At 36.1% G+C, this 12,056-nt stretch overlaps 1 protein-coding gene across 1 annotated transcript; it reads left to right on the plus strand.

Annotated features, from left to right (window-relative positions):
- Positions 1–506: 506 nt before the first annotated feature.
- Positions 507–2,658, plus strand: zgc:162730 (uncharacterized protein LOC564559 homolog). Its single transcript, XM_051129546.1, has 2 exons — positions 507–659; positions 779–2,658. The coding sequence occupies exons 1-2, from the start codon at positions 627–629 to the stop codon at positions 1,715–1,717; spliced, it is 972 nt and encodes a 323-aa protein (XP_050985503.1). The 5' UTR covers positions 507–626; the 3' UTR covers positions 1,718–2,658.
- Positions 2,659–12,056: the final 9,398 nt, after the last annotated feature.

The following is a 12,056-nucleotide window of genomic DNA, read 5'->3' on the forward strand; positions in this document are numbered from 1 at the left end:
TTATTACGCCATACAGACAGACAGATAGATAGATACATAGATAGATATAAAGTGATTTGAGTTTAATTTATATTTACCTTACCTGGAGACCTTAGTTATGGCCATTATTCAAAAACATTTGACCACTGAATGTTATCATTGACTAATAAAAATAATAGAGTAGCCTATTCAAGAAAGACATGAGAAATTTAAAGTGTTCTTAATTACTTCAACCTGTTGTGAATTCGATTTCGTCTCGCAGTGGTGTGGTAAGAAAACACATGCTGGAAAACATAAACGGTATCGTTCTCTGCCAAACAGGGTTCTGTAGGCCATGGGAAACGTCTGTCGGGGTAGTTATCACGACAGGTTACTGTAAATTAATCACACTACTCTCTTGTTTTGCCTGTCGGTGAAACTGAAACTTTTTTTTTCTGCCACTGGCTAAAAATACTCAAGCCGTGCTTTACAACGACGAATATCTGTGGGAGCGGCATACGGGAATATCGCCCCGCCCACTTGTTGTTTTTTTTCTTAGTGCTCAAAGAGCATAAAACGGCGGCTGGGAGCCTCTTGAAACAGCATAACGCTTTCAGCGCTCGTTCGCAACTTCTGACAGCAACATTCCTTCACAACAACACTTCACTATGTCCGATACGCTGGGCGAAAGTCTCATACGGGTAAGTTCAAATGAGTTGACGTGTGTTTTGTTTTTGTTTGTTTTTCCTTTTGGGACTGTGATAGAATTGCCAAGAGTGTTTCACCCTCCTGATTCATATTGTTATTCTTTTTTTTCCAGAATCTCATCAACCTGGGATTAGATGAGCCGTTTCTAAGCCTGTCCCGGCCGTACGCACCGAAGAGCATCAGCTCCGAGGGGCTCACCGATGACGTCTGGCCGGCGGACGCCTGGAGCGACCGAGCGCCCAGCAAACCCCAGTTTCCCATCAAAGCAGACCGATCCATGAGTCTGACTGACACCTTTAACAAAATGAAGCCCCACGACGTGCCCCCACCGCCCGGATTTCCTCCCCTGGCACCACTGCCTTCGAACCGGTACAAGACCGAGCTGTGCCGAAGCTTTCAAGAGCACGGCAGCTGCAAATACGGCAGCAAGTGTCAGTTCGCCCACGGCGAGAGCGAGCTGCGAGGTCTGTACCGCCATCCCAAATACAAAACTCAAGCCTGTCGCACTTTCTACCAGTTTGGATACTGTCCGTACGGAAGCCGCTGTCACTTCATCCACGAGGACAAAAACTCTCTGTCCGGGGTTGACGAGAACCCGCGTCAGCTGCGTCAGAGCGTCAGCTTCGCCGGTTTCACTCGCAGCAACTCTCCCCCGACTTTATACGAGCCCCTGAGCTTCACCCGTGCTCCTTCGGTCTCCCCCCCTCCAGCTGATATCTTGTCCCCGGTCTTCAGCGACTCTTCCCGCGACATGTTCCCCTTCAGCCGTCACAGTACCGGAGATATCTACAACAACGCGCCCTTCGCGCCTGAGACTCGGTCACGATGTGTCTGCGGACACGGAAATAACTCCCAGGGTTCCAGCAACGGGCTTTACGTGAAGGAAGACCTGAGCAAAGCCAACCTGCAGCGCTTTTCCTCTGAAGACTCGCTGTCAGACCGCGAAAGTTACAGCAGCACCGGCAGCTCCAGCGGCTCTGAGTCTCCCACCTTCGACGGTTCGAACGGGAAGCGCCTTTCTGTTTTCGCGCGAATGTCTGTGTCTGACTAAGGACTTTACCGCCATTCCTTCACATTCATTCAATCAGACAAAAATAATGTGCAACGAGTCTTAATACTGTTAATTTATTCTGATGTATATTGCTAAAGGAGATTATTTTGATACCAAGCTGCCCTCCAAAACCTAAGCAGGCATTGTTTTTGTAACGGTGTTTTATTATTATCTGTGATATTGTCTTCCATTTGCTTTTGCTTTTCTTGCTTTTCAACGTGAGCATTGCAGACAAGTGCCTTAAAATATCATAACCTATGCTAGTGGCATAAGCAGAGCTTGTGTCAAAAATATATGTGCATATATATAATTATGTATGTATATATATCATATACCCAGCGTGTGAATTAAGGGGTTGGCTTTTTAAAGAAACTTCAGACCGTTTTGTGGGAGAAGTCAGTTCCCCAGATAATTTGCACCCTGTGTATATCAACCAACAATGTGACAAACTTGAGAAAATGACCATACATTCACTCACAAAGAATGCACTTTACAAATCAATACCGGGTGAATGTTTCCATGTAGCATTTTTAACCAAAGCATTATGATGTTAGGTACCTGTTTTGTACAAGAAAACTAAGAAACAAACCTAAAAACCATATATTTATATTGGACAAGAGCTGTCAACTTAATGTTTTGACAACCCTGGTTGGGTCTCAAGGAAACGTTTTGTCTTTTATCAGGGACTGTAACAGTACAGTATTTCTGTAGAATAGTTTGCTGCGTTTGCAATGTTTTTTTTTTTGGTTTTTTTTTGTAATTGTATAGACCTAACTAATATATTTATTGAGTATTTATTGAAGGTATAGCGATGTATTTTTTACTTATTTATCAACGTGTCATGGCCTTTGAAAAAAAAAAAAAGAAAGTGTTGACACAAAATGATGGAAACGATTTCAATTGACCAAAATAATGTAATAAATGCAAATTGTGAAAAACAATTGTACTGAACTTGGTATTTTCTCTACCAAATGCACCACAAAATCACCCACAGTGTTCCTCGCACAACTGCTTACATTTCAAAATCACTTCATCACATTCCTAAGAAAAAATGCTGTTTTGTAAATACTCGGACCATATTTGGCATACACAAAGATATTTCACACAACAACACTGAGATCTGACATGCATCTCCCAGACAGCTATGCATATGACAAAACAAAGTCTGAAGCAACCGACAGCTGTCTATAGAGATTCAAATCTGTCCTGCGTTTCCATTGATGTTGTCAGCTTCGAGATCTCTGAGTTGGCCAGTTTAATAGAGTGCAGTAAGATCATATCAAGCATGACAGCGTCGTGCATTACATAAACCTACGCACTGTGTGCTTCTTACGTTAAACATTGCAAAAGAATTAGGAAGCCGAATACATTTAAACTGTTTGCCAATTTTTCCCCTTAACTCGTGTTAACCGACTCTTAATGTTCAACTGACCGCAGCCTGCTTTAACTTTTTCATAAACCAGTGCAAACATACTACAAGACGTCCCGATATGCAAACATTTATTGTGAAACTCATTTGTATAGTGCTTTTGACAGCACAACTGTCTTTACAGCAACGCTCCATGAGAGCACAGGCCACAGCAACAACCTGCATGACGTTTGTCTTCTGTAGATATTTGGTAGAGTCCATTAACTATTTTTTATTAGTCTCAGAAAAAAAGCTGTTACTGGGGTAGCACCCTTTAGAAAGATACTAATATGTAACATTAAGATACTCATTTGTACACCTGAGGTGCCTTTAAAGTACTAATTTGCACCATTAAGGCAAAAAGGTGTACCTATTTAAAAAAGTACTGCCCCAGTGACAGCTTTTGTACTAGTTTTTTTCTAAAAGTGTTTGGGCCATAGTAAAAACACATATGAAAACAATGAGGCAAAAAGCATACACTACCAGTCAAAAGTTTTTGAACAGCTAAGATTTTTAATGTCTTTTAAAGACGTTTCTTTTGCTCACCAAGCCTGCATTTATTTGATCTAAAGTATAGTATAAACAGTACATTTTTAAATTATTTTTACTATTTAAATGACTGATTTCTATGTTAATGTATTTTAAAATGCAATTTATTCTTTTGATTTCAAAGCTGAATTTTTAGCATCATTACTCCAGTCACATGATCTTTCAGAAATCATTCTAATATTCTGATTTGCTGCTCAAAAAAACAAACAAGCAAACAAACATTGGTTTCCACTTTATATTAAGTGCCCTTAACTACTATGTACTTGCATTAAAAAATAATAATAATAATAATAAGTACAATCATGTGATTATATTGTATTGCAAAACACTTTTGCTGCTATTGAGGTGGGATATGGGTAAGGTTAGGGAGAGGTTTGGTGGTATGGCTAGGTTTAAGGGTGGGTTAAGGTGTAAGGGATGGGTCAACCGTGTAATTATTAATGTAATTACAGAAATTAATTACAGATGTAATTACATGCAGGTATTTTTTAAAACTAAGTACAATGTAAATACATGTATGTGCACAGTAAGTACATAGTTTCAAATGATTAATTTCAAAGTAAATACATAGTAGTTAAGGCAACTTAATACTATTATTATTAGTAGTAGTATGTTGAAAATAGTAGATTTTACAGTAGATAGTAGTCTTTTCAGGTTTGTTTGATGAATAAAAAGTTCAGAAGAACAGCATTTATCTGAAATATAGATCTTTTGTAACATTATAAATATCTTTATCATCACTTTTGATCAATTTAAAGCATCCTTGATAAATAAAAGTATTGATTTCTATAAATAAATAAATAAATATGAATAGTATATTGTTACAAAATATTTCAGATAAATGCAGATCTCTGGATCTTTCTATTCATCAAAGAATCATGATGAAAACGTACTCAGCTGTTTTAAATACTGATAATAATAATAATAAAAATGTTTGAACAGCAAGTCAGCATATTAGAATGATTTCTGAAGGATCATGTGACACTAAAGACTGGAGTAATGATGCTGAAAATGTAGCTTTGATCACAGGAATAAATTCCATTTTAAAATATATTTAAATAAAAATCAGTTGTTTTAAATCATTAAAATGTTTCACAATATTACTGCTTTTGTTGTATTTTGAATCAAATAAATGCAAGCTTGGTGAGCAGAAGAGACTTCTTTAAAAAATCTTTTTTTCAAAATCTTGCTGTTCACAAACTTTTGACTGGTAGTGTATCTTTATTTATTTACATATATATTTTTTCCTCATCTATTTTAGGCTGTTGTAAAATAAATATCTGATAAATTGAGAGGGGGAAACAGTTCTCCTTAAATTAACAGAAAAAAAAGTACAAGTGGCTATTTTTGTTTTCTATATTATTCATATTGTTACAAAACATGTGATGAAATATAAGAAAGACCCCACCTCTCTGATCCACCCTAAAACTGCTTTAGCTCTGAGCTAAAAAAAAAAAAAGAGAGTGTGATCTTTTCATTCTCACACCTCACAACTTATCTACATTCTGCTAAGTTAAATTAAAATAACGACCATCATAACTCAAAATAAACATAACGGTATGATGTGTGGGAAGATGGCACTTATAGATATCACATGTCACAATTTGGTCCAAATGAGGAAGTGTGGGCCTTGCCAAATGCCACAGGAAAATCTGATCAAATTGACAAGAAAATTGCTCCGTCATTCCACTCGACAGAAGTCTCTAGCTCCATGGGTAAGTTACTACATGGTTATTATTTGTGGTGCAGAAGCCGTTGTCACATGTAAGAGTTAAATGAACTTTATAGTCCATTTCGCTGCGCTCGTCTTCTTCGCCAGAACACACACAGGATGTGTAACCATAACAACAGTGGCAGTCCAGTAAAAGCAAATAACCAGACGAACACACAAATGGCCCGTCTTCTCCCTCTCTCTTCTTTTCAGCATGCTTTAGGACGCTATTGGTGCCCTTCACACAGCAAACAGTGGCAGCTGTTATACAGCACAGCAAAGCCAGGGCTGAAATTTGCAATAACAGTGAGTGGCTTGTGATTACCTCACTGTTTACTAATGCTTCTGTACTCTGACAGCTCTCACCGGGTAGAAAAGAAGCTTATTTTACCAGCTCATACTGTACACCCTGCTAATTTGAAATGGGAGATTCATTAAAAAGTCACATTTATTCAGCAGAAATCATTTTAGTCATGTGTGACTCATTCATAAAGGTAAAAACAAATGAAATGCTGACGATTCTTTAAACAATACACTTTGTGTAGCGAACACTGGACTTGTTTTTTTTCTTTTCTTTTCTTCTAGCTCCTCTAGACTGGTTACTGTTTAAAAACAAAAATATATGGAAACACACACTTCTCCAAATAGAGTCAGCAGTTTCAATGAGGAAGTAGATGGTTACAAAAGGCATCGCATTAAATAGCTTCTCAAACGGCCCTTTGTCTCTTACGCCAAGACTCATATACTATATTTGTGGTGTTATCACATTTTTATGTTTACGAAAGTCTTCTTTCCATCTTCTTTTGACATTTCCTTGAACAAAATAAACACTTTAAAGAGACAGCTCACAAAAAAAAAAAAATAAAATAAATAAAAATAGATTCTGTCATCATTTACTCACCCTCAAGTTGTTTCAAACCTGTGTGAGTTTCAAAACAGCTGATGGTAGCCATTGTCTTCTATAGAAAAATACAATGGAAGTCAATGGCTACCGTCATTTTTGTTTACATACATTCTTCAGAATATCTTCTTTTCTATTCCACGGAAGAAAGAAACTCAATGAGTGAGTAAATGATGACAGATTTTCATTTTTGGGACATATAGCCTCAAAATTCAGATTAGTTAACCAACGTGTTTTTTTCAATGGTTAATTTGTAGATTATTACATTCGAATACGCTAAATCTTGAGGAGAAGAGATAAAAAGAATCCAAGATGTTCATAAAGTGAAATTTAAGCAATGCATAAAAGCAATGAGGAAGCAGATCTCAAAAGCAACAACAAAAAAGGAAGTAGAGAGCAACAAACAGTTTCCATGGGACTGCTATGGCAGCAAACCTAAAGTCAGACAATCAAAACACGTGTTTTGTTAATTTCCCTTAACGTCTAGTCTCGGGACTGATGTGAAATTCATAATTTCTGAACTGATAGTATCAGCTCTGACATAACTTTACTGTTTAACTGCTGGACTATAAATGCGTAAGCCATTGTACAAAACAAAACCCATGATTGAATTTGTTTCTGCTAAGTTAGCCGCCCACCCCCACTCTATCAATGTTTGACAAACCATAGTGGTTTATAAAGTACTTTAACCTTTCACCTGTTTACGAGCCTGTTTCAAGGCACACCACAATGCACAGAGTTAGTGACGGCCGGGCTGTCTAATGTTTAACCTGCTTGTTGCAATACGTTTACGTTCACTGAATAGAAATGTCAAAGAAAGCGGAGCACAGAATTCTGTTAATGTTCCATCGGATGGGATTTTATAAGCTTGCCTTATCAAATAACCATGAAAATGGCCTGTTGCAAGCAATTCGAGAAGGACAGTGGCCTTAAATGAATTTTACAGTCCGGGTTCAATACAAACAAAGCTTAATCGACAGCATTTGTGCCATAATACTGACTATCACAAATAAATTTCAACTTTTCCATCATTTTCTTTCGCTTACAATGGAAGTAAGTAGGCCAAATTTCAGCAGTAAAACTTACATAAGCACTGTAAAATCTGCACTGAAAGAATTTTCTGCTCTGCGTTTAATACAAATACAGCTCAGTCAACAGCATTTATGCTGTAATAAAATATGCCAGAACTTAACAGTGAGGCACTTACAATGGGAGCAGTTTAGGCTTTTAATTTAATAAAATCGGATAAAATTTGTGCATAATTGCAGCTGTAAAGTTATGTTTCTCCCATTATGCGAGTTGAGTTGTCATGGCAAAGTTGTATTGGGTATCATTTTACACAGAAACGGTTAGTAAGTGATTTTTCCACATTAAAATCACTTTAACACGCATATTGTTTGTGACTTGTGGCTATACTGTTGAAACAATGAATACTTTAACATTTACCGATTCGCCTTCGTTGCAACCCAGACGCTTGCTGAAGAAAACGAGGGAGACGTGTGTTTAGTTTTTGGCGGTAATCAACATTAAACCGTCGAGCGCTGTCCGATGAACTTGTATTGAACCCGGAATTTTTCTTTAAGGAATACAATCAGATTATAGGCGATATTAAGTTTGCAGGAAGTGTTACGAGGGTTTCACGTTATCCACGTGATTTCAGTTTTTCAAGGTGTGCTGTAAAGTCTCTTGCTGGGGCAAGGTTAAGATTGTGGAAATTGCTTTTCTGCTTCAAGTAGCATAAAGGGAATTGCACAACTCTCGCTCCGTGCAGACGTGCACAGCGTCATGGAAACGCATCTGGCTTTTATTCTGCCCGTGCAAGTTACTGTCTAAGCCTGTCAAGGATTCGCCTGCCAAGAACAATACGAGGTCGGATCCCAAGCAAGGAGTGTGGAAGGAACACATGTGGCTGAAAATATGAGAGGCGAGCGAGAGATTGCTTAAATCACAGGTGCTCGCTGCCAAATGTCTTGCATCTGTGGTAAAGTATTCTCGCTGCTGACTGGAGGGAGTGTTTCCATTTTCAATGTTACAATCCTATGAAAACTTCCTGTAAAACACGCCTATTTTAGGAAATCCGAATGAAGCACTTGAGTTGTCTTAAATGGGATATTATTTGGCATTCGAAGTACCCTGTTTGTATTTTAACCTACTATGGTAAAGCGTAAATTCACATATGCAGTTGTAATAGTTAAACGCTACATTATCTGTAAGGCTTTACGTAACCATACCACACCCTGTCGTGGCCTGAGGGTAAAAGTAAAAATTCGGATTAGGAGTGGGATTTTTCCCTCATCTCTCCCTTAACCGTCTGTGCTTTTGCGTCACAAACGAGCAGGACCTCTCCTCCCCGGGGCTGCTGGGACGAGCGCTGCTGGAGTAAGGAATGTACCAAAGAGAGAGCATGTCTATAAAAGGAAGGCACTTCCACCGCTGCTGTTGACGTCAGTCGGCAACTATTTCCCTCTTTTCCTTCACTCTGCTTTCGGCCTAAAATCAAGGCCGCATGGAGCGTCTTTGCTTTTGCTTCCTGTTCCTTTTTTTTTTGCAAAAATATATTTGCACTATAGAAATGATTTATAAATGAAGGTGGTGTAGATGGAAACAATACACATTTTTCAGTTTATCTGCAATAGACTCAGAAAGCACTTGGACACTTAACCCTGAATAGACACAAGCAAGATAGATAGATAGATAGATAGATAGATAGATAGATAGATAGATAGATAGATAGATAGATAGATAGATGGATAGATAGATAGATAGAAGAACAACAACAACAACAACAACAACAATAATAATAATAATAATAATAATAATAGTTATTATTAGTATTATTATTATTATTATTATTATGATTAATTTATAGCTATCATATTGTTGTGTATATTATTATCTATAAAACATCTTAATAAACCAAAATAATAAGTATGCAACTTCTTTAAAAAACAAGTAACCTAATTGTTTGTGTAATAACACAACAAAAACAACAACAACAACAACCCATAGTAATAATTAAAATAGCTTTTTTACTCATTATTAAAATGTTTTATAGATAATAATATACACATACAAATAACCTATCATCAACAACAACAACAATAATAATAACAATGATGATGATGATGATGATTATTATTATTATTAAATGTATCATCATTTTATTGTAGTTATTGTTTTAATAATAATAATAAGAAGAAGAATAGTTATTATTATTATTATTATTATTGCTGCTGTTGTTGTTGTTGTTGTTGATGATGATAATAACTTATTTTTATTATTTTATTTGTATATTATTATCTATGAATCATTTCAATATACCAAAATGACAAGTAACCTGATCATCTGTATAATAATTATTATTGTTGTTGTTGTTGTTGTTGTTGTTGTTGTTGTTGTTGTTGTTGTTGTTGTTGTTGTTGTTGATGATGATGATTACATGATTACAAAACAAGTAACATAATTGTCTGCGTAATAACACAACAACAACAACAACAACAACAACAACAATACTAATAATGTATTATTATTATTATTATATTGTTGTTGTTATTGATTTATTATGGTAATAATAATAATAATAATAATAATAATAATAATAATAATACATTATTAGTATTGTTGTTGTTATTGTTATTATTGTTATTATTATTGTTATTATTATTATTATTATTATTATTATTATTATTAACACCAACAACAAGAATAACAACAAGAATAATATACAAAAACTCAATTTTAGTAGCAGCAGCAGCTGCAGTAATAACAGTACAGATAACTGCTTTCGTTGTAATCATTTATTTTTATTTCATTATTTTTATAATCTATTTATAATACACTTTAGTATGAAAAACACAGTCTGTTAATACAATAATAAAACTGGTCATCTGTCATTTTTTTATAAAAACTTACGTGAAGTGACTTAAGTGAAGTATTCACAAGCACATGTTTTTAAATAAAGTATTCTGCAAAAAGAAGTTTCTGATTATAAAACAAGTGTTCAGAAAGACAAGAATATGTTGTATTTGGACACTTTCTGTTGTAATATGCTGTCAAACGTAATTTATCTGTGGTTACTCTGTTCAGACGTCTTTCTATCTTGAGAGGAAATGATTTCATGCACTAAAATAATCATTCGACTAGCTGGCTATCAGTAATTGATTTTGATGTTTCGTTGTCTAATGCAATGCAATTCATTTGAACTGTGTCTTTATACTGCGTACAGTATACAAACATTTGCAGCAAAGTTTATGCAAGTGAGAAAGATAATAGTCTGAAGACAGTAAAGCATTATCTTCCGTGCATGAGTTGGCCAGACATAGCTCTGCTTTTGTCACATTCTAGCTCTTGTAGACTTGTACGTCATGTTCTTTGTGTAAAAGGACAAAACAACACCATAGGGTCTAAATATAAAATAACACATATTGTTCTCAAAAGCGCAGAAGTTATGCTGCTTCCTGTTTCAGGTTCCCCTGTGAAACATAACGCAATAGTTTTACATCTGTTGCTCAGAGAAGCGTTTGATTCCCATATTAGGATTTAATCAGCGTGCAGGAAATCAATATAAAACAACTATGAATAACTGAAATAAAATGTATTGGCACTAAATTATGTCATGTCTCAAACATGCTCAGGGAGGGTTTATGAATTACCAACTACAAAACATGACTATATATCTCAGTAATGATTAATTAGTGATGAATCTGCTGGTAATTAGCTTAATAACTAGAAAACTGGCAGGAAAGTTATGACTTCATACACTTTATAATACTCATTTATGATTCTTCTGGCAAATGATTTATGAGTCAATTAGTTGGTCTAGTCATGGCATTTAAACATTGTCTTTAAACCCTAACAACAACAAATATATATAGAGAGAGAGAGTTTTTTTTTTTTCTTTTAACCCACATATTACCAAACTCTATTTAATTGCCAGGCAGAATCCTTTAACCCAGACACCAGACGTGTGTGCCATCCAGATTGTTTTGCTGAGGCATGATTTTTTCACGGCATGTGAAACAGCCTTTCAGCATGAGGCATAAAAACCAGCCTCAGCCTATGGCCAGATGGTCAGACTTCAAACAAGTCATTACAATCTTGTTTATGTTGAGTCTAAAATAAGTTCCCTCTAGGGTATTCTGAAATACTGCACATGACATTGCAAGTGTACGGTGGCGAATAATTCCTCTTTATGGCCACCGAGGCTGGCTATTTGAACAGGTGTGTGAATTTTGAGAGGGAAGTATGAATGCGAGTGGAGTTTGAAAGAGCCACTTTTGCAGACGTTTTTTGCAGGCAAGGCCAAATTCCTTCCCTCAGCTCTGAAAATGATCCGCCGTGGAAATTACCTGCCATCAAATGACAGAAAAGGAATGATGAATTTAAGTATTATTAGCCAGAGAACAGAATGTTTCAATGGGGAAATTCACAGCGTTTAAATTTTGTCCTCGTCCAGGAAAAAGACACTGACGTGTTTCTCTGAGGATCTACATTGCAAACCAAGCATGCTGAGTGTATCCATTATTTCAGCATTTTTAAAGGCATGTTTAAACCAGTGCAAATTATTCACCAGTAGCAATAGCAAACACCTAGCAACATGTATGAGAGACCAGGGCAAGCTGTCACACTTCGTCTAAATTTTTCTCAGGATAGGGTTATTTTTAGTCAGTTTGTGTTTAGGCACATACATAAAATAAAGATTTACTTATACCGTTCACAGTATTGGTTGCCACAATGGAAGCGTACAAATACCATAATATGTTTGCAGATA

Source organism: Labeo rohita, chromosome 15, assembly GCF_022985175.1.
Source record: "Labeo rohita strain BAU-BD-2019 chromosome 15, IGBB_LRoh.1.0, whole genome shotgun sequence".
NCBI classification, from domain to species: domain Eukaryota; kingdom Metazoa; phylum Chordata; class Actinopteri; order Cypriniformes; family Cyprinidae; genus Labeo; species Labeo rohita.